The sequence below is a fragment of the Stigmatopora argus genome, chromosome 1 (assembly GCF_051989625.1).
Source record: "Stigmatopora argus isolate UIUO_Sarg chromosome 1, RoL_Sarg_1.0, whole genome shotgun sequence".
Classification (NCBI taxonomy): domain Eukaryota; kingdom Metazoa; phylum Chordata; class Actinopteri; order Syngnathiformes; family Syngnathidae; genus Stigmatopora; species Stigmatopora argus.
The window spans coordinates 10,810,432-10,833,839 of record NC_135387.1 but is presented as its reverse complement, the minus strand read 5'-3'; the positions used below and the strand labels follow the sequence as shown (position 1 = coordinate 10,833,839).

Sequence of the window (23,408 nt, the reverse complement as noted above, 5' to 3'; positions counted from 1 at the left end):
GTATTGTGACTTCGGAGCACTGTAGAAAATGGTTGGTCTGGATATCTGAGAACCTGTACAAGGTAACAGTTAAGTGCCCACCCTACAATATTTTATTTATGAACTGGAAACTCCCTCTACTGGCCGTAGTGCCATTTAAAAGTAGATTTTTGTTTTAAGGTAGTATATTGGACATGGATGACAACAGCTGAAGAACTCCACTGGAAACAGGAAAACATCTTAATATTTGCTCTGTCTGTTGGATGACAATAACAGGTCAACAAACGGCATTGACGGAAAACTAAATGATTTTGATTTAAACAAGTAAATACATAATTTTCAGGTTTTTATTATATCATTTCATCACATCTTTTTTTCCCCTATTCATGTACAGTATTCCCATTTGTAACATTGCACAAAATCATTAGCAGTTTTGGACAGAAGAGACAGCTTTGTCACCTTGGTCAGGTCACAGCTAAAATAATAAATAAGTCATAAATAAAATAAAATATTTCCTCACATTGTCACATATAAAGTTTTACAGATTGAATACAACAGTTCAACAGGACAGCTCCAACATTGTATATGTACAAATAAATATTTTTCCACATACTTTATGGTATACAACTGCACCTTTGGCTGACAGATAGAACAGCGACAAGTTCTCATTTTTAGCGCTCAAAAATATGAGAACACTCATCAGTTCACTTACGATTTGGGCCAGAAAACCTTCAAACCTAATTTCTGGGCAACGTGTTTGCTGCTGTCAGAACATCACATCCCTGTTATACATATCTTGGTGAAATATACTGTTGTGTTCAAAGTTACTCAACCCCTTTTATCTCATTCATAAAGAGATCAAATCAGGAATTAAGAATAATAGGGACAAATGCAATTGTTGATTTTTACAAGTCTTGGTTTATTTTGACTATGAATAAGCTAAATGTTAAACTACAACATTGCATTCATTCATTTTCCAAGATGCTGGTGACCTGAATTGGTGACCAGTAGCAGGAACTATAATGCAGTGGGCGTTAAATAGTTTTGAACACACCTGTATATATTAAAAAAACAGTTTATGCCGCTATATAAATATATGATGAACATAGACTGTTTTTTCTTTTGGTTTTTTTTACATTATGGAGCCAACAGACTACACGTACCGCAGAGAAAACAAATTGCATTCAGTGATCACAACATACGTGTAGGCTTTCTGAGCATCCCTCTTTGGACCCTAATAATGACTTCATTAAGCTTTTTAGCTGGTCACCGATTTCTTGCTTAAAAAGTTCACCAGTATAAGACAAGATGCCATTACCTGATGCTGTTTTGGTTCATCCTTTAGGTCTAGTATAAGCATACGTGATGGTTCAGAGACCTCTGAGCACCCTAGTGCACCCACCATTCACTTTTCACCTGCAGTTGTTCAAGCTCAAACTGCTGTGTATGTTTTTACACCCAAGAGTCGGGAGATCCTGTGAACTTGTTGGCCCTGTTTGAAGGCCTCCGTGTGGTGGAGTAGAAATCCACGTAGTTGGTGTTGCTTTTGAAAGAGATCGGCTGGCTGACGTAGCCGTCTGCTGAGGATGGGGTTAAGTGGACCGGGTCGTCCTCGTACTGGTCCGTCCCGTAGCCTTGTGGTGACGAAAGGTAAAGTCTGTTGTAATTTTTCCTGTCGGGTTCATCGTAGAATGGCTCTGGGTGCTGAAGAAGCAAAAATGTTTGAGTCCTACTATAATCCTGCCCATTCACAACAGAAGGTATCTCCAGGCATTTCACGCATTGAAAAATATATGTATATTTTTTGTATAGTCAAGCTTTAAGCAAATATGTAAAGAATTTCACACTTTTTGCTGAATTTTGTCACTGTGGTCATATTGGCTTTGTATGCATATGCATTTTTTTCTCCACAGAGGTTTAGAAAATGCTTGGGAATTTTATCTACTACATAGTTTCTTTACAAGCACTGATGTCAAATAAAAAACAGGCCCAAAGACAACTTGTGTTTCAAAACTGACAAGTTAGATCAGCTGCAATTCAAGCCAGCATTGTACAGTGGTACCTCTACATACGAGCAGCTCTACCTACGAGATGCTCGAGATACGAGGAAAATTTAGAGCAAATAATTCGCTTTAGATACGAGAAAAAAATCGAGATGCGAGAAAGCCAGGTGGCCATGACATGAGAGGCTGTTTATCATTGTAGCGCACTTTTGCCACATCTCTTTCCTGTATAACAGATATCTACGAGCACTGAACAATTTCTTCACACAGTTTCTCCTACAAATGGACCAGAAAATGCATAATGCACATGCGCGGGCAAAAAGAGGGCTTTCTGGGTAATGAAGTACGTATATGTTTTGACGAAAGTTTGGCGACACTCTTTTTCCTTGTCGACGATAATGTCAAATATTTACTCATCTTATTAGACGTGCTTCATAACTGAGCAAAGAATACCCCGAGATTTGGTACAAACGTAAAGCTGGCATGCAAAATGACTTGAATGGCTGGACATCGTAAGGCTTTTTCTTTTAAAAAAAGTGGTCTATGTAAAGTAAAGCTTTTATTTGTTTAAAAAATAAATACTATGTATATATAGTCAGGCTTTTTTCTTTAAAAATGACCATGTATATTAAGGGTTTTCATTAAAAAATGACCATGTATAGTAAGGCTTTTTTATTTATAAAAAACGACCATGTACAGTAAAGCGTTTTTCTTAAAAGACGACATAGTATAGTAAGGCTTTTTTTCTTAAAAAATGACATAGTATTGTAAGGCTTTTTTCTTTAAAAAAACGACATAGTATTGTAAGGCTTTTTTTCGTAAAAAACAACATAGTATAGGCTTTTTTCTTTAAAGACGACATAGTATAGTAAGGCTTATTTTCTTTAAAAACGACACAGAATAGTAAGGCTTTTTTGTCTTTAAAAACGACATAGTATAGTAAGGCTTTTTATTTTAAAAAAAAAGACCATGTATAGTAAGGCTTTTTTCTTAAAAAATGACCATGTATAGTAAGGCTTTTTTGTTTAAAAAAGACCATGTATAGTGAGGCTTTTTTTCTTAAAAAACGACATAGTATAGTAAGGCTTTTTTTCCTAAAAAAACGACATAGTATAGTATGGCTTTTTTCCCCTAAAAAAACGACATAGTATAGCATGGCTTTTTTTCTTGAAAAACGACATAGTAGAGGAAGGCTTTTTCCCTGAAAACCGACATAGTATAGTATGGCTTTTCCCCCTAAAAAACGACATAGTATAGTAAGGCTTTTTTTCCTAAAAAACGACATAGTATAGCATGGCTTTTTTTCTTGAAAAACGACATAGTAGAGGAAGCCTTTTTTCTTAAAAAACGATATTGTATAGTAAGGCTTCTTTTCGTAAAAAAACTACATAGTATTGTAAGGCTTTTTTTCGTAAAAAACGACATAGTATAGTAAGGCTTTTTTCTTAAAAAACAACATAGTATAGGCTTTTTTCTTTAAAGACGACATAGTATAGTAAGGCTTATTTTCTTTAAAAACGACACAGTATAGTAACGCTTTTTTGTCTTTAAAAACGACATAAAGGCTTTTTGTCTTTAAAAACGACTTAAAGTGGTCTATGTAAATTAAAGCTTTTATTTGTTTAAAAAATAAATACTATGTATATATAGTCAGGCTTTTTTCTTTAAAAATGACCATGTATATTAAGGGTTTTTATTAAAAAATGACCATGTATAGTAAGGCTTTTTTATTTAAAAAAAACGACCATGTACAGTAAAGCGTTTTTCTTAAAAGACGACATAGTATAGTAAGGCTTTTTTTCTTAAAAAATGACAGTATTGTAAGGCTTTTTTCTTAAAAAAAACGACATAGTATTGTAAGGCTTTTTTCGTAAAAAACGACATAGTATAGTAAGGCTTTTTTCTTAAAAAACAACATAGTATAGGCTTTTTTCTTTAAAGACGACATAGTATAGTAAGGCTTATTTTCTTTAAAAACGACACAGTATAGTAAGGCTTTTTTGTCTTTAAAAACGACATAGTATAGTAAGGATTTTTATTTACAAAAAAGACCATGTATAGTAAGGCTTTTTTCTTAAAAAATGACCATGTATAGTAAGGCTTTTTTGTTTAAAATTGCGTTTAAGTCCAAAAGGCTTTTTTTCTTTAAAAAACGACATAGTATAGTAAGGCTTTTTTTCCTAAAAAAAACGACATAGTATAGTATGGCTTTTTTCCCCTAAAAAAAACGACATAGTATAGCATGGCTTTTTTTCTTGAAAAACGACATAGTAGAGGAAGGCTTTTTCCCTAAAAAACGACATAGTATAGTATGGCTTTCCCCCCTAAAAAACGACATAGTATAATATGGCTTTTTTCCTTTAAAAAACGACATAGTATAGTAAGGCTTTTTTTCCTAAAAAACGACATAGTATAGCATGGCTTTTTTTCTTGAAAAACGACATAGTAGAGGAAGCCTTTTTTTCTTAAAAAACGATATTGTATAGTAAGGCTTCTTTTCTTAAAAAACGACATAGTATAGTAAGGCTTTTTTTCTTTAAAATATGACAGCAAGTAATGCTAAGAGAGTCGGAGAATAAATCTGACTTCTGATTGTTCACCTTCTCGTTGTTGCTGTGGTCCACTGGCAAAATCATTGGGTCAGAACATGAGGCGGGAATCAGGAGTGAGTTCAAGTCCACTCGTTGCAATTCTCAAATTGTTTATTGAGGTAATGAAAAGGATAAATACAACTTCCAACTTTACAGTGGTGCAGTGGCAAAGACAATGGGTCAGAACTTCAGGTGGACTGAAGTTCAAATCAGAAGTGAGTTTGATTCCACTTTTTGCAATTCTCAAATTGTTTATTGAGGTAATTAAAAGGATAAATATAACTTCCAATCACATCATTTCAGAAGACACTGTGGTCCAGTGGCAAGAACAATGGGATGAAATTGAAGTTGGACACAAGTTCAAATCTGGAGTGAGTTCAAGTCCACTCTTTGCAAATCTCAAATTGTTTATTGAGGTGATGAAAATGATAAATATAACTTCCAATCATCTCATTTCAGAAGTCACTGTGGTCCAATGGCAAAGACAATGGGTCAGACAGACCTCAAGTTAGTGGATTTGACTGCCATGTGGGAGATGAGGTTCGAATCCCGCTCTCGTTTGACTAATCACTACACCAGTAGTTCAGTAAATGGGTAATCCTTTTTTCATTCAAATAAAGACTTAGTCATTTTTTTCAGCAAAAGAATATTTCCGGTCAGCCGAAGGCTGACCGGAAGACAGTTGGGAGGGGGGGTTCCTGGTGGCGACTGCCGACACCATACAGTCGTTGACTGGCGACACCGGGACGTGAACCCTCGACACCCACGTCGCAGGCAGGTGACTTACCCACTACACCACGAGGCGGCCCGCCTAAACATGATTGGAAGTTATATTTATCCTTTTCATTACCTAAATAAACAATTTGAGAATTGCAAAGAGTGGAATTGAACTCATTCCTGATTTGAACTTGAATCCACCTGAAGTTCTGACCCATTGTCTTTGCCACTGGACCACAGTGACTTCTGAAATGATGTGATTGGAAGTTATATCTATCCTTTTCATTACCTCAATAAACAATTTGAGAATTGCAAAGAGTGGAATTGAACTCATTCCTGATTTGAACTTGAGTCCACCTGAAGTTCTGGCCCATTGTCTTTGCCACTGGACCACAGTGACTTCTGAAATGATGTGATTGGAAGTTATATCTATCCTTTTCATTACCTCAATAAACAATTTGAGAATTGCAAAGAGTGGAATTGAACTCATTCCTGATTTGAACTTGAGTCCACCTGAAATTCTGACCCATTGTCTTTGCCACTGGACCACAGTGACTTCTGAAATGGTGTGATTGGAAGTTATATCTATCCTTTTCATTACCTCAATAAACAATTTGAGAATTGCAAAGAGTGGAATTGAACTCATTCCTGATTTGAACTTGAGTCCACCTGAAGTTCTGACCCATTGTCTTTGCCACTGAACCACAGTGACTTCTGAAATGATGTGATTGGAAGTTATATCTTTCCTTTTCATTACCTCAATAAACAATTTGAGAATTGCAAAGAGTGGGATTGAACTCACTCCTGATTTGAACTTGAGTCCAACTGAAGTTCTGACTGTTTGTCTTTGCAACTGGACCACAGTGACTTCTGAAATGAAGTGATAGGAAGTTATATTTATCCTTTTCATTACCCCAATAAACAATTTGTGAATTGCAAAGAGTGGAATTGAACTCACTCCTGATTCCCACCTCAAGTTCTGAACCAATATTTTTTGCCACTGGACCACAGCAATAACTAGGAGAAGAATCAGAAGTCAGATTTATTCTCTGACTTTCTTAGCCTTACTATACTATGTCGATTTTTTAAAGAAAAAAGCCTTACTATATACAGACGCTCCACTACTTACGAACATTCAACTTACGAACAACGGTACATACGAACATGTCTGCAAATTGCGTTTAAGTCCAAAAATATTCGCAAGTCCAATTTTGTATTTCGCGCCTTTTTCGGAGTAGTACTTCTTTCCGCCGCTAATACCGAGGCCTGGCGCTGTGAGAGCTCAGCTCACCCAGCATCTACCTTCTTCTTCGTTGCAGTGCGGAAGTGCGTGAATGTATCTCCAGTGTGCAAAGAACCTTTTTCATTTGTATCATTAAATATCTCATGCATCCAATATTGAATATGCTTGGTAAAAAGCTAAAGGCTTCTATTGAGGGAGTTGCAAGGAAGAGGCAAGCCATTTCATTTGAAACGAGTGGCAATAATAACGAAGCTTGATGCGCGTGAGAGTGGTGAGCGTTTCACGGCCATTGAATCGTTCGACCGTCAGTACCATTTATAAACAGAAAGATCGAGCAGCAGGACCCAAATATTGAACGTTGCACAAAGTTTGCAAATCAATTGAATGATGCCATACAGTGCTACCGCATCATTTATGATGAAAAAAAGAAGAAAACTGTGCAATCGTCATTAGGTCGCTTCTTTTGGCCAGTTTCTAATACATAAATCTCTCTCTCTCTCTCTCTCTCTCTCTCTCTCCCTCTCTCTCTCTCTCTCTCTCCAGTACTGTACATATTCTCTCCATTTTATTAATTTTTTTTTTTTTCAGTACAAACCAATGCGTGTTACTTATACAAGCCTTAAACATACAAATGCACTTATATAAACCTTCAATATACTTATATCGGCCTTAAACATAAATTATAATACAAAATATAGCACTGAATCAACTTACAAACAAATTCAACTTATGAACAATCGCTCGGAACCAATTGCGTTCGTAAGTAGGGGAGCGTCTGTATACTCGTGCACACAACACCGATAGCCAATCGCACCCTTTCTCAGAATAAAACTTCATTACCCACAATCAATACATGGGTAGGCTGAGCATTTCCTGTTTTTCCTTCCTTAGCCTGTTAGCTCCCGCGATCGCACATTCAAGACTACTTCTCATTGGCAAGTGGTCGTGCGTTATCCTATTGTGAGGACATTTGTGTGCATCATTTTCGGAATATTTTGAAGGGAATACAACAGCAAACAGCCCATCGATGGCGAACGTGAGGGTGGAGGCGTGGCAAACAGCTAACCCGGCCAGAACGAAGGTAAAAAAAGAAAAAAAAATAGAATTCAGTTTTGTGCAAAGTTACAATAAACGTATGTTTGAGTGTGTCTGTATATATTAATCCAAGTTAATTTAAATTTGTTTGTTCGGTTACGAGTGCGTTGCCGTGGATAAAGTCATCCCCCCCCTCATCAAAAAGAACACTCCGTCTTAGCCATATTTCCTGTTTTTCTCTAAAAGGATTTATATTTATGTCTGAAGGAGTTTTTCCATAGAAGTATTTAGTGTGATTACAAGTTAACTTCAACATCAGCATGCGTAAACTGTCAAAACCAAACCAAAGCCGCGATTATAACTATCAATGGCAACCAAAGACTTTTATTGAGAAACATTTTGCGTTACTCCTTCCTTACCTGTGCCCTTCTAAACTCATCTCCAGACTGTGAACTGTACGTGCCGATGAAATATGCGCTTTTCTTCTCGGACCCTGAATAATGAAGAAAACTAAATTTTATCTGAAACCCTGGAATGTGCCAGACCAGTCACGTTTGCACAAATTCAAACAAACCTGTGTAGTGATGTCTGTGTAAACTGTTATCTGCGTAGTAAGTGTCGAGGTGCATAGACGACTGCGCTCTGGGGTAGTTGGAGCTGTGCCTCCGGATCCCGAGCATGGCCGGTGAAGATGTCGCGCTTCCGCCTGAAGAAGAAGAATATGATGATGGCCTGACCGAAACAACCTTTCGGAAACAGAGAGGCGGTTCTCTCACCAGATTGGATGACGACAGGCATGTGTATGGGGCTGGTGGGGAGTGTCGGCTGTGAGCGGTAGCGGTCTCGCTCCAGAGTGGAGACCGGTGTGACAAAGTGGGTGTAGTTCCAACCGTCCTGTTTCCCATTCCATAGAAACACGGCGGATGTCACAGCTAAATTCCCGGTCCAAATCTATCCGCTTACACGTTTATGCCATTCTGACCTGTTTGTAGAGGCTCCTCAGTTCTCGGTACTGCCACAGTGTGTTCAACACCTGAGCGGCTGCTTTCATGACCTTCATTGAGTACCTGCAAAAAGATGGCAAACTCCCAAAATCATTGAAATCAGAATTCCATCAGCGCACGTGTCGCACCCTTTGCCTCTCCCTTTGCTGATATCCACCAGCTTCTCGATGCCGCCGCTGTCAGCCAGAGCTTTGGCGTTCTCCATGTTGCGGCTGGTCACCTCGTGCAGGGTGCAGCAAACGGACGCCACCGTGTCGTCTGACAACACGGATGGATTTCCGCCGGGGAGTCGGTGGATCAGATCCCGCATGGCGTACTTTCCTGTGGATGTACACAATCCTTAGTGGTCCCTGTGTAACTCTAACCCATGTGTTTAGTTGTAGCTTACCTATGAGCTCCTTGTTGCGTCCATCAAGGGCCATGTTGCGTAGGGCGGTGGCGACGGAGCAGACGACACGGTCGTTGTCCATCCTCAGCAGCTCTACCAGGATGGGCAAACCTTTCTCCTTGCGCACTGCTGCTCGGATGTAAGCTGAGAACTGCACATCATGCAAAAAGACAAAATGAAATGGTTACACATCCTGTCATGATCCATTTGAGCTTTTTCAACATTTTTTAGATGCCGGCTTAAATTACGGAGTCCACTAAAGGTTAGGTATATTTGCCTGAATGACAAGTTTTTTTTTTATAAATAAAGTCTTGGGGTGCTAACAATATCTGTATCTCACAGTTTCTTATTGTCTCAAGGATATCGTGGGAAAAGCTCATCGTTTTCTTACTGGACAAGTCCTTCAAGTATTTTCTGTGTTTTTCCCAGGAGTCTGTAAAAAAGGCATGGACACTTCTATCCCCGTCCATCAAATGTTCACATTCATATATACCTCCCATATGCAATTTTTATTCTGCTCAGCTAAGAACACGCCTAACATGCTTTATACTATTAGTAATGTCCCCATCCGATACTCAATATTGGAATTCGTGACCAACGTCGCTATTTTTTGAGGATTGGACAGAATCAGACTTGGGCACAACATTACACCCGATCTAGTACTTGCGTGTTTTCAGTATTATTGTGCTTTTTCGGCTGTTGTAAATCAAACCAGAGGGCAAATATGTTCACTGAGTGAGACTACGGCTCTTTAGACACTAATGATAATAACAGAGCATCATGTAATATAGGTAAAAGCAGGGCTCGGTTTAAAAATATAAATATATTAGTCAATTGCTGGTCACACTATTTTTACTGGTCTAAAAATACAACTGTGGATTGGTAACGGCAAAACATATCTTGAAAAAATTTGAAGCGATTAATAAGTCAAAAATCAGCATCGGGACATCCCTACTGTATATAGCCAACCTGAAACTAGCTCAATATTTAAAACGGAAACATTGTGAATATTAGGACTACCCTGATGTATACGTACATGAATGCAATATCGATAGCCTTTTTTTTAGAACTAGAGTACAGGATGAAGCAACTTAAAATTAACGATTCAGATCACATGATTATATTTAGAGACCTTCCAGTTTCCTGCAGACAGATTTTGCAGAGATCCCGCAGAACCCTCGAGAGTGGCGGCGTTTGAGCTTTCAGCCAGCAAGTTTAGGTACGGTTTGACCACCAATGGATGCCACAGTAGCTCGGCACCTCTCAGAGCCTGGGAAAAGCCTGGAATGGGCCCGGTACCGTCCCACTGCTAACAATGCAAGCACAAGACAAACATGACAACTTGTCTTATCATCTGTTTTGGTTTTTCCCAGTTGTACTTTTTCATCTGGCCAGTCAGTCCTTTTCCTCCCACGCCTCCTCTTCCCCCAGCAGATGTAGTCTAGTTCTTTAGCTGTGGAGGAGAACCCCAGCAGTGTGTCGAGCTCCTGGTTGCCAAGGAGACGAGAGGATGGCATTTCTACCTCCAGCCGATATGAAAGGTTCCTCAGTGTGCACACGCTGTTCTCCACAATCTGAAGGGGGTTAAGTCAACATTTTCATTGTGACTTTAAAGTGTGGCCCTTTCCTGTTTTTTTTCAATTGCTCCGTTTTGGTAAAACAACAGAGAAAGATTTGTTAACGTGGTGCTGCTGGTTCCCAATTAAAGTCATTTTGAATTTCCTTTTGTTTATGTCTTTGTTTTCTTCTATTTTGAGTTGTTATCTGAGTAAATACAATTGGCCCATGTGTGTGTTGGTGTCACCTTGCTGTCGTAGTCCGAGGTATTTACGCAGGCTTTGAGAATGTGGAGCAGTGAGTCCACAAGACCCTCACAGCAACGCAGTTGCCCCCTCGCCTCCTCCCCAGCCGAGCTCAGGTTCCTGGCACACGTTCACACAGACAAATTTAAGCTAGACTGTAACAAGCCGCTTTAGAATTATTTGTGTTTTATTCATTTTTCTATTCTGTTGAGTGGTGTGCAGAAGTGGAAAGTAAAACCCATCTCATCTTTAATCTCATTTTATGAACCGCTTCATCCTCATTCGGGTCACGGGGGGTGCTGGAGCCTATCCCAGCTGAGGCGGAGGACACCCTGAATCGGTGGCCAGCCGATCGCAGGGCACAAGGCGGACAACCATGCACACTCACACCTATACCTAAGGGCAATTTAGAGTGTCCAATCGGACTCCCATGCATGTTTTTTGGAATGCGGGAGGAAACCGGAGTACCCGGAGGAAACCCACACAGGCCCAGGGAGAACGTGTAAACTCCACACAGGTGGACTTGGCCTGGATTTGAACCCAGGACCCCAGAGCTGTGAGGCCGACACGCTAACCACCCGCACCACCGGGCTGCCGGAAAGTAATACATTAAATTTATTCTCTTTCCTGTCACTAAGTATTTTTTGCGTGTGTGTGACTTTTTGTTCATTGTTTTTACTTTTACAGTGGTACCTCTACATACGAGGAGCTCTACCTACGAGATGCTCGAGATATGAGGAAAATTTCGAGCAAATAATTATCTCGAGATACGAGCAAAATTTTGAGATGCGAGAAAGCCAGGTGGCCATGACATGAGAGGCTGTTTATCATTGTAGCGCGCTGTCTTTTTTGCCGCATCTCTTTTGTGTATAACAGATATCTACAAGCCCTGGGCGGAGATTGCATTTTCCCGTGTCACAGAGCTTGCTCGTTGTCATGGATGATATCGTGTCACTTGGAAAATCCTTGGGGCTGGAGGTTAACGAGGCAGATGTGAATGACCTAATCGCCGAGCACCACGAAGAACTGATGACACAGGATTTAATCGAGCTCCAGGAGAGTTAACATTTAGAGGTGTTGCGGGAACTCAGTAGCGAGGAGTAGGTGGATGAGGGGGACCGCCTGGCTACAAAGGATATCAAAGACATGCTAGCGAAGTGGCAAGAGTTTTCTGATTTTGTAGAAAAGAGGCACCCTGACAAGCTGGCAAGTGGTCGAGCGTTATCGTATTGTGAGGGCATTTGAGCGCGTCATTTTCGAAATATTTTGAAGGGAAGGCAAAAACAAACAACACTTGACGCGTTCCTTTTAAAAACTCCCGCTGAACATCCGGGTGGAGTCAACCCGGAGAACAAAGGTAAAAAAAAAATAAAAAAAAAATAGAATTCAGTTTTGTGTAAAGTTACATTAAACGTATGTTTGAGTGTGTCTGTATATATGAATCCAATTTAATGTAAATTTGTTTGTTTGGTTACGAATGCGTTGCCGTGGATCTATATTTGAGCCATGAAATAGCTGTTTGTTTCCACAATGCAGAGGTTGTCATTTTTGTCTAGGCTTGTACGCTCCTATTAGAGGTGTGCAACTCACCTCAGACACCCGGTGGTATTCCGCAACAGTAGGGAGGATTGAAACTTGATCTTGTGTTGTTCACGTTGTGACAAGCTACTCCATCCTGAGTGGGGGATGACCACCGTGTTGGTCAGTGTGGTCAAAGCGTCCCGAATGATGGTCATCTTCACCGCGTCGCAGGAGGAGAGGTTCCATAGGACCCCTAAAGAATTCAGTACAGGTGAGTTTCCATCTTTGACCTTTTAAAGTACAAGTAACTATTTTTGGTCAATAAAAAAATAATAAAACAATGAAACCTGGCATCCATATACACAGGCACCACATTTTAGTATGAAAAGTAAATGAACTTACAAGATATCAAAACAGAAATACACATGTTACGTTTTTTTATCTCGTATTTAGAGAGCTAGACAAGACCTTGATCATTACGTTCATCATCGATTATTCATTGTTAATCTTCCCTTTTAAAACAGATTGGACATCTAGCATGGTCCATGAGTTAAACAAGTGCCTTATAAAGGGTACAAAATGAAAAGGAACTTTCCCTGAGTTTTAAAATAGTGCTGTGAATCATTTGGCGACTCAGAGCCATCTGGTGTCTCCTGGTATCAAACAGTATGTGCGGTGTGGCTGAAGAGCTGGCACACTGTTTCAACAACACATTCACTCGCATCCAAACTGACCCGAACTCAGTCAAAACACAACAGTAACTCTCAAACACACAACAATCCACTGCCACTCCAGATAATGGACCAGTGCTGAATATTTTTACCCAGATTTCCTCTCTCTATCTGATAGGTGAAAGATTTTCCAAATGTTCTGATCAGAAGCCCACTAATGTTTTAAACGGGTGGGCAAACCGGTCCTAAACGGCGGCTGTGGGTGCAGGTTTTTGTTCCAACCGATCCAGCACAGACAGTTAACCAATGAGGATTCTGTGGAAACGAGAAGCACCTGACTGTAATCCACTTATTGCACTTGTAAGATACCAGATTTGTGGAAAGGTGTCCTCTTTGGAGGTTGGAACAAAACCCTGCATCCACTGCAGCAACCCTTTGTGGAAGAGTTTGCCCACCCCTGGTTTTAAACCTACCAGTGACCAGCTCGCGGACTTCGTTGTCTGTCGTCTTTCTGAGGAGGCGCAGGAGTGCCGGGACTCCGCCGCAGTTCCTCAGTGCCACCTTGTTGTTGTCTGTGGCTTTCCCATACACAAGGTTCCTCAGGGCCCCACAGGCGCTCTTCTGTACTTCTGCTGCCTTGTTGTCTAGCAAATCAACCAGGTGTTGGATGCCTCCTAAGTGACACACCTGCAGAGTAACCAAGGATTTAAGTACACCCCCTTCTGATGCCCCAAATCTGATGGAAAGCGTAACCTGGATTAAACCGGTTAAAAAAAGATTCTGGCCCTCAAAGGCTCGAAAAACAGAACAAATCTTTCATTCAGTACTATTCTATAATGTCTCAAAACACATCTTTGCCAATGTGGAACACAGGACACATCAGACAAACAAATTAAGTTTCCCATTACAAAAATCTGTTGTGCTGTAGTTATTTTTTTGCACAGGAATGAGATTTTAAAAAATTGAGTGACAGAAGAGAAGAGTTTGGCACCAATATTTTTTTTACATTGGAGTTAGAGCAGATGGTGCTTTGCCTCAGTTTGCTTGCCAGCATCTCACAAAAGTATAAGGATTCCACAGAGAATGCACTTTTGGGACCACAGTCATAACACACATTTTATATTCTACTAGTAAATTACACATTAAAACTCATCACTTTTGAGTCATAAATATCAACTTATTGCTACACATGCAAGGGTTTCTTAACTTTATATGCAAAGGCTAATTTGACTATTGCTTACTAAGGTATCATCTAAACCTCATTTTCAATAAAAACAATTCTTCATTAATGACATTACACTGTTTATATTAAAAAATGCTAAATCACAATTCAATGGGTTGGTTAACAAACTGCAAATTGTGTGATTATGAAACATGCCCACCATCATTTGTACCACTGGCAACTCACCTCCACTTTAACCATGTTATCTCCAAAACACAGGTGCTGTAGATAAGCAGCCGCGTTGGCCTGCACGGACGGGAAATGATGCTGCAGCATGTGGATGACCTCTGGCAGCTCAGGGTCTCGCCACGCAAATTCCCTTGGTGCCAAAAGAAGCAAAAAGACAAATTAGGTTTGTTGTCTTTGTTCTACACCTGTGTCATGCAAATTCTTTTTTTTAATAATAAAGGAGTGTCTGAAAACAAAACAGCAAAAAAAAACGACTAAGCAACTGTCCTCTATTGTGTGTGTGTGTGTTTATTGAGGGCAAGAAGTACTTTTAAACTCGAAAAAAAATGTCATCACATATTTTTTTTGGTGCACCTTGGGTCTTTGTGGATGCTTTCGACAGATGGCGTGCGGGTGACCATCCGCTCCACCAGCTCGGGGTGCTGATGCGAATAGAGTGGCTCGCCGGGGATCGTGAAGGAGTCGACATACACGGCCGCATTGTTTAGCCCGTAGCTACTTCTTTGGTACGGCAGAGTGCTGCAATGGCTCGTGGCTCGACGGAGGGACGCCACGCCTAAAAAAATTAAATCGAAGGAATACTCGTTCACTTCCGTTGACAGCAATAGACACCAAATCTATCAATGACTGGGTCGTCTGGCATTGAATGATCGCATTTCAGTGCCACTGACAGCAAAAGAAATCCAGTCCATTCTGACACGTAGGGATGGCAGATCGTTCCATCACTGCCAAAAATCAAATGGACGCCTTTCACTATCAATGGCAGCCAATGAGTAAATTCATGACATAACTAAGGGTGGCACCGAAACACATCATTTGTGAATAAATCATTGTTTACAAAATATGTATCAAGTTAAAAAAATTAATTACAGGTTGAGTTCCAATCATGGAATTAAAGTGACACATACACATTAGCTTGGCCGTTGGTTACCAAAATGAAGAAATACGATTAAATAAGCACATTTTAACCAAAAATCTTCCTCTTTAAGACACTTTTAACTCTGCATTCTGACTTATCACACAATAAAATCAACAAGTCTGAACTATAATTTATAACTAACAAATCATTGTGCGACCAATGGCTGCATAAAGCCTGCCGGTCTCCATACTTCCCGTGACGTCTTTAATATTGCTTTTTGAATACTTTAAACTCCATTCAATTATGTGGAAAACGATGACAGTGGGACTTTGAAGGTCCAACAAGATTGTAAGACATGCAGTACCTGCACCTGTCCCGTAGAGCGGGCCTTGCAGTTCTTGGGTGGGGCTGTGATACAACGGGCTGTGGAAAGCGTGGTCATCAAAAATCGGCGTCATGTGAGAATCTGGAGACAACGCTGCCCTCAGCTCCGGGTCAATCTGGCCCGACTGACCGGCATATGAGCTGTGAAGGCCTGCGGATGCACATTTATTTAGGTAAAAACACGTCAAAAGACGCTACGCTAATTTTTCTTCAGTGGATATTTTTTGGGCACGTTTTTTTTCCACCTTGTTGACAAATCAACTGCACCAGTGTTGAGCAACAGTATTCTATTTAGTTTATAGCTGATCTTGTCTTTGTAACCTAGGATGATGCTGTTAGTTTATTCCGAATTAGGATCTGGGCGACGTACAGTATTAGGCCACTCAGAAGAAAGGCACTCAGCTGGGGAACAGGAGGCTTTTCTTTGTAGTTCGTTGCCTCTAAAGTGCACTCTTGCGAGTCCTACTCTAGGCGCATGCTCTGGCACAGAATGCATACAAAGGGTACAGGAGTGCGTGCGCACTCCTCAATGACAACCATGGCGTGGAAAATAAAAGAGGAAAGAGCGCTTGGCTTGAGAATCAAGTATAAAGCAGATGCTGATGGCAGTCTAAAGCCTTTTGCTTTTGCCAGATAATAATCAGCTGATGGCTTTGTGGTAGAGACCTCGCTATGTGGGTCAGTGGGAGAGGCTTAGTGATGTGACCAAGGGGTGATGTCGCAATAGCCGCAATGCTATGGCTACTGCAAATCTCCACCAGCTGTTGGTGGTATGCTTAAAAAGGACAACTTTGTTGTCATGATAATCTGGTTGTATTTGGTCTGGGAAAAACAGCAACATTGGCATTGTGAAGCCGGTTAGGTCTTTGGCTGCCATTGACCATGAGAAACGTTCAATGCATTTTGACCGAGATGGCTCGCAGCTGTCATCGATCGCCGTCAACGGAAGTCAAAGGGTGGAAGGAGATTCTTTTCAAGAAAATTTGAAAACATAACTGACCTATGAGGCTGTCAGGGCGAGGCAGGGCACTCCGTTGGTACAGGCCGTACGGGTCAGCTCCGTAGGCCAGCGAATGACTTTGTCTGGGTAGCGTGGCACCGTAATGCTGAGGTACCGCGGTCATCCCAGAGCGGAACGGTGACCCCAGCAAAGCCCGTCCCTCGATAAGGGAGAGAGTGGAGCCCAGACGCCCGACGACCCTGTCCTCGCCAGGGGAGGAGGGCGACGGGCAGGAGGGTGGCATGCTGGTCCCGGGGAAGACGGCGGCCAGCGGTTTGGGCTCGGAAAGGATGGGGGAGTCATAGGTGCTGCCCTGGGATGTTCGTAATGAAATGCGGGAGGGGGAGACGGTGCCAGCAGCGGCGCCGCCGGGAGACTGGCTCCTGGAAGGGAGGGATGCCATCCTTCGCAGCATCCGGCCTGTTGCCTGAGAAGACACCAGAATTTCAAAGGTACATTCATACTTTGGCTCCATGCTGCTCATTTGTATCCATATAGTACCTTGCTTTGGAGCCAGTTATAGGGTGATTTCAAAGGTAAATTAGATCTATTGAACTTTTCCAAAAGTTGATGTCATCATGTCAACTATGGCTCTCATAAGCACTGAGTCTCTATTTATTGTGTACATCAAACTGTATCTGTAAAATCCTTCCAGTGTGGAGTTTGCATGTTCTCCTCATGCCGTGTGGGTTTTCTGCGGGTATTCCCCCTTCTTCTCAAGCTCGAAAAACATGCAGGATAAACTGATTGGACGCTCTAGTCTCCATAGATTTAACTGAAAGTGTGAAATTTTGTTTGTGTGTATGTGGCATGCGATTGAGTTAGTGTTAGCAACCACTTCAAGGGGTACTTGTCTCCTGCCCGTAGGTAGCTGGGATAGTTCTCCAGCACCCCTGCAACTTGTGAGGATAAATGGATCAGAGGATGAATGAATGGATCTCTTGTCTTTCTCTTACTATTGACAAATTAAAAACAATTATACCTACGAACTTTAGAAATTCCTAGTTATAAATATTTATGCGAAACGGAACCCTTGCTGCTAATCTACGTAATCTCCCTCATATGACCTTGGATGTACCACGAATGTCTGTACAAATAGCCCAAAACAAAAGGCAAAAGGGTCATCAAATGCAACAATGTATTACTGCAGTCAGACTTCTCCTACCTGCACAGATGCTTGACCCTCAGCTCTTGGGCTTCTCGACATTGAGGCGCGTGGCTCGGAACGTACGATGTTCTGGTTGCTGTAGTAACTAACGCTGCTGTCCTGGTAGCCGCTGTCTGAATAGGAAGTTATATGAGCCGAGCCTGCGAAAAGATGGGGAAACGTTGCCCGCTCAGAGAGCATCAGTCAACAGTCACTGCCTTTTTCGTCATTTGCATTTGATCTCACACGGCTTTAAATTTGTAATGGGACTTTTTGAGTGGAAAGATGCAACGTGATTATCTGCATTAAGCCACAATGCTTTAATGGGAACAATGTGCGCTGTGCAAACAGCTTCACGGAATGGCCTACTTACGAAGCTTCCCGGGGATGTTATTTTATTTTCAGACAGGGGAAGGAGTTTAAATCAGAGCAAATGTGTTATCAAAGCTTTACTCATTGTGTTGTGTGATTACTTATCAACTTATGAGTGTCCCGTGATGCTGTGACATGATAAAAGAAAAGCTGTTTGATCACTTTTTGTAGGCTCTTCAAAACGTTCTCCCCAAAATTAGTCTTCCATAAAAAAAAAATTAAGTAAATGACATCGCGGTTGCTGCTGTTTTTCTGTTATCCTCAAAGACCCTTCTGCATTTTCATGGAAATACGCATTAATTCAATCCTGATAATGTTTTCTTCTCCCTGGCCTCACTTTCCATCAACTTCTCCTTTCGTGGCCATTTAGTGTACAGGCCTCCTCTTCTTCAATGGGAAAATAAGTAAACCGTCTTTATGAGTTATTCCAAACTTTTGGCGAACCAAAGTGCGACAAGATTCTGCCATACTACAAATGTACGTTTACGTTACGCCTGATAGTCGCCAAATACTTCACTGGAAGTACCAAACAGCTAACCTGAAATGTTTGGTATCTCAAAAAGACAATTGATCTAAATCGATGCACAAAGTAAATTTAAGATCATTTTAATTACAAAGGTGGCTCGGTGACCGAGCGGTTAGCGCGTCGGCCTCACTTTTCTGGGGTCGAGGGTTCGATCCCAGGTGGATCATCACCGTGTGGAGTTTGCATGAATAGGCTCCAGCACAACCTGCACTCTTGTGGGGATGAAAGTTTCAGAAATTGAATTAATTAATTAAATTGGGCACAGCTTTGCACTCGTTTGGACCAGATAACTTGGCTAATTGGTGCATTATCACTATTGGTGCATTGTCAGCAACAATGACAAAAACATATCAAGAATAATAATGATTTATAAAAATATATATACACTAGCAAAATTGCTGGTCACATAGGCGCGGGTAAATCAAAACTAACTTGCACTGTCTTAAATTTTGGCAGCAAAATGCCCCCATTGAGGACGAGCCAAAAACCTGATATGTATTTTTTATGTGTTTTTTGGGTTTTTTTTTTTTACCTTAAAAGCCATTAGACACATTTTATACAACTGGAGAATATTCCAATAATTTTAAAAGGGGGCTTGTTTAAAAATAAACCAAACATAGTTTTTTCCGCTAGTTTAAAAGAGAGTCTTCCACCTGCCTTGTGATGCCACATTACAGCAACATTGCAATCTTTTGAATTTGTGATTCATAGTTCAGGTATTTTTCTCCAAGCGTGACCGCGGGTGCACAAGCAACAGACCCTCACTGTCATGCAGGGATGCGTGGTCCCCTTCAGGCGGGTAGACCCCCTCCTCTGCCTCCATGCGATGACCTTGACATGCAGATGCAGCTATTCCCTGTGGATCTCCTGTAAAAGCATTCATTCAAGGTCAAAAAGACACTTTCTTGGGTGAAATGTACTCTTTATGTATTGTTTCTCTTTAAATGTAAGAATGTAGTGATGGCCTAATATACCTGCTGTCCTCCAAGCAAAAGACTTCTCAGATGAGCTTTAAGTGAGAAAGTGCATAAAGACGCATTATTTCACTGTGAATAAAATTTAAAAAATCCAACAATGCAAAATTTTATTACGCTCTACTAGACTTCTTTCGTTAAGTGCTTACCTGCTGCTGTCGGCCACTGGCGACTCGGCTCCCAGCATGCACCTCTCCAATTGGCTCGCCACAATCTGACGCTCTTCCTCCAACTCCCGTGTCAGACGTTCAAACTGCAACTCCTATTTTGAATTTTTCTTTTTACAATTTAATCCAGAATGGAAATTTGAAGAATGAGGTGATCATTTCATGTCAGACCTCCAATTTCAAATAGAAAGGGTGTCTATTAGCCAAATTTCACTTTGTTTGTGAATTGAGGTAACGCTTTTTGTGCCATTCTGACTGACCATCTAGAAATGCTCTTTCAGGTCAAAAATTTGAGCGCTGACGTGACCCCAGTGCGGGTCTATTGAACCCCCTCGAGACCTTTTTCTGAGTTTGCATGCTGTTTTTTGGAGCATCGTGCTGACTATCTGATCACATTGCTCCTCATTTCCTTCACATCCAAGATTACTAGCTTTACATTATCCAGGCGGAGTGAAATATTGACTTCTGAGCGGCTGATGGCAACGTTGTGGCATTGATTGAAGGCCGCCTGGGCTGGCGGCTTATACCTTGTGATAATAATCCGAGTCACAGCAGCAACCTTTGGGTCCTTGAAGCTACTGGCAACTCGTAATAATACATTAACAACCTGGAAACTTAATCTAGATACACATCATCTTTAAATTGATCATACTACTAGTATTATTATTCAGGGCCTATCACTGCTACTTTTGAATCCTTTGGGCTTCAGCACAGTAGTAGTAGAAAACGCTTGATATGCTGTTTTAATTCATCAGTATTTGTCTCACTTCAATATTCTTGGATTTATTAGGATTATAAATGACCAATTTCATGAAGATATATCAATCTTTGGACACTGATGCAATTTTTGCCGACAATACAATGTTTTTCCCGTGATTCAATTCTGATTCTGAGCAACTGCCGCTAATCGATTTCACTTGATATTCTGTACAGATTAAACACAATTACACTTCACTTGAATTTAAAAAATTGAAAAAAGCAATTTTGATACATTTGACATTTTGACTGAAAACCTTTATTTTCTACCAAACAGCTTATCTAAAAGAAAATAATAATGAGTGATGTCGATCGAATTGATTGGGCGTTTTGCTTAACTAATCAATGTCTCGATTCAGATTGATGTAGTTTAGTTACACCCTGAATATTAACATGAAAAAAGTGCTAGAACTAAAAACAGAGCTGTAATTGGCTGCTATTAGAATTGGCCTCTGAAAGTGTCAAAATGATATATGGTGCCCTCTAGATGCAATGCGTGTGCAGAATTTCACTTAAAACAACTGTTGAAATAATGTATGTTTAGACGGGTTCGTTTATAACAGACGTTTATAACACCATTGTCTGTTATAAACAAAGCAGTCAAAACATAGATAACCACAAGAAGACAAAATAAGCTTAGCTAATTTTGAAATCATGGATGGCGGGTGGTGCTGGAGCCTATGCCAGCCAACTAATGGCACCAGGAGATGGACAACCAATCATAGCTAGGGGAAATTTAGAGTGTTCGACCAGCCAATTTTGCATGTTTTTGGGATGAAAACTGGCGTACCCGGAGAAAACCCACACAAGCCTGTGCAGAACATGCAAACTCTACACAGTGAGGAGCGAGCTGGGACCGATTTGATCTGTAAATTTTAATTAGTTCTCCATAGAGGTGCAACTTCTTCATTGAAAATAAAATGAGAGTGCGAAGATGCAAATAATTGTGGCAGTCACGTGGAAGAATTTCTCGACACGAGGTGTGTTGCTATCTCACCTGTTCTTTGACAGAGGCCAGCAGGTTGTTGGTGGTGTTGGAGTTGGCGTCCGATGGCTTGCCGCGGCCACTCGGCATTGGACCGTCTGCATGTGAGTCCATTTCCTCCATCTTTGTTTGGCTAAAAAGTCCAGACTTGGGCTGCTGCTGAGGCGGCGTCTGCGAAGAACACGGGGACCCTGTCATATTTGTATATACGCAAAGCAGGCAGCATTTTGGGTTCGTCAAATGACTTTAACCCCCCCCTAAAAAAATGATGACACTCTAATGAACCTCATTGACTGCTCTCTAAACATCTGCTTTGTATCTTGTAGATTTTATATCAGGACGCACTGAGAAAAAAAACAGACACCCACCGGTTCAAGGTGACAAATGCCTAGCAAAAATTTGACAGAGCCTCAAATAATCCTCAACTAAATGTGACATGCAGCAGGCCAAATTGACCCCAAAGTCCATCCTTCTTATTGTTCTTTAGTTCCTGGTATTGGTCTGTTCATTTTTACAGGCCAGTAGGGCGACACTCAATGCAAAGCAAGCATCATAGTCATACATAACCTACTATGCACCGACTGCATGCACACTGCACAAGAGGGCATCTTGTTGGAAGAGGGGTCCTCCGGCAAGGCAAGGATGAAGTCGCCGCCGACTCATTGAGGAAGGCGGCTGAGGTGAAACGGAGCCTCCCCCCTCGGCAAAGCGGCTGTCGGTGCGACTCACCCGGCCAGATGTCGCTGTTGGAAGCAGGCCACACCTGGCGCGCTCCGTCCTATTAGGCGTACATCCTTCCCAATGGGCTCCTTGTCCGTGACAGCGGCCGCATTTTCAAAATAACCCGAGATGTATGCGTCTTTGGGGATTCGCTCGCTGCGTGCGGACGGGTTTTAATCGCAAATATGGATGTATGCACTTCAACCTCCGGCGGCGCGTCCACGCGAAAATCTGCCGCCCGCCCACCAACCGCCGAGCCAGTGTTACCGATCGACGGCGTGACGTCACCATGCGGCGATGGATGCCTTTCTTATCCGAGTCGATTTGTGCCTGCAGGGGGAGTTTGCAAGCGTGTGTTTCATATTAGATTGAGGAATAATTATGTTTTTAATTTTTGGGGAGACGTGATTTGGGTCATTCTAGAATTGAAGGGTATTTTTCGTCTCACTCATGCAAATTCTGGATAAGCCACATGCAGAATACTAATATGGGCCGGAATCAATTTCCTTGTACTCAGACCAAAATAAAAGCTAACGCTGGAAAAAGTTGAATAAATACTAAATAAATATCCTCTTATCCCACCCTCTAATGACGATAATGAATCTTAAATAAAACTGTGAAAATGGAAAACAGCTATCTATTATTTACAATGTTTCATTACACCCTCCTGCCTGTAACTATAGAAACATTTGTTTGAATGAACATAACACTGTGGAGCAATATACCAAGGTCTATTTAAAAAAAAATCTTAGCCAGGATCGTACATTGCCCAAAAAATAATTCTTGTTTTAAAGAAAAAGAAAGAAAAGATTCAACATGTTTACATCAGTGCAATGATTCTTTTGTTGACCACTGTCATTAAAATTTAGCAAATTTGTCACCATAGGCTTCTTACCAACATCACTCGAAAATGTGAACTTCAAATTATGTATCTCCCAATGTTTATTTGGAACCCGGAAAGGAGAAATGATCATTATTACTACTTTACTGGTAGAAAATATTTGCATCCTTGCATTAGTGTACACTAGAGGGCAATCAAGCTCTTGGGATGAGACGTTTTAGTACTTGTTTAGTTTTCCAGTCAAAATATGATCATTTGTGTCAATGTTTGGTAACGTATTACTTTAATCTAAGTCTAATCATTACTATTCAT

The 23,408-nt window shown here is 41.0% G+C and overlaps 1 protein-coding gene across 4 annotated transcripts; it reads right to left on the bottom strand.

Moving 5' to 3' along the window:
- Nucleotides 1–308: 308 nt before the first annotated feature.
- Nucleotides 309–22,503, bottom strand: LOC144071303 (plakophilin-4-like). Of its 4 annotated transcripts, none has more exons than XM_077596285.1 (22): nucleotides 22,265–22,503; nucleotides 21,548–21,706; nucleotides 19,777–19,889; nucleotides 19,628–19,662; nucleotides 19,413–19,520; nucleotides 17,774–17,916; nucleotides 16,609–17,035; nucleotides 15,589–15,759; nucleotides 14,720–14,921; nucleotides 14,363–14,495; nucleotides 13,428–13,641; nucleotides 12,353–12,536; nucleotides 10,765–10,882; nucleotides 10,340–10,534; nucleotides 10,093–10,269; nucleotides 8,961–9,111; nucleotides 8,701–8,893; nucleotides 8,551–8,635; nucleotides 8,345–8,462; nucleotides 8,143–8,274; nucleotides 7,988–8,061; nucleotides 309–1,683 (listed from the first exon to the last, which is right to left on the bottom strand). In XM_077596285.1, exons 2-22 carry the CDS (start codon nucleotides 21,656–21,658, stop codon nucleotides 1,432–1,434), a joined length of 3,336 nt encoding a protein of 1,111 aa, XP_077452411.1. In that variant the 5' UTR covers nucleotides 21,659–21,706; nucleotides 22,265–22,503; the 3' UTR covers nucleotides 309–1,431. The 4 variants fall into 4 exon arrangements, with proteins under 4 accessions (XP_077452411.1, XP_077452436.1, XP_077452427.1 ...); XM_077596310.1 differs by having other exon boundaries at nucleotides 15,595–15,759; XM_077596301.1 differs by having other exon boundaries at nucleotides 19,419–19,520.
- Between the last annotated feature and the right edge of the window lie 905 nt (nucleotides 22,504–23,408).

Coding starts and splice junctions, on each gene's coding strand:
- LOC144071303 (XM_077596285.1), bottom strand. CDS start 21,658: ATGGAGGAAATGGACTCACATGCAGACGGTCCAATGCCGAGTGGCCGC. Junction 19,890..21,547: donor TGGCCTCTGTCAAAGAACAG/GTGAGATAGCAA, acceptor AATTCAAAATAG/GAGTTGCAGTTTGAACGTCT. Junction 17,036..17,773: donor AGGGTCAAGCATCTGTGCAG/GTAGGAGAAGTC, acceptor GTGTCTTCTCAG/GCAACAGGCCGGATGCTGCG.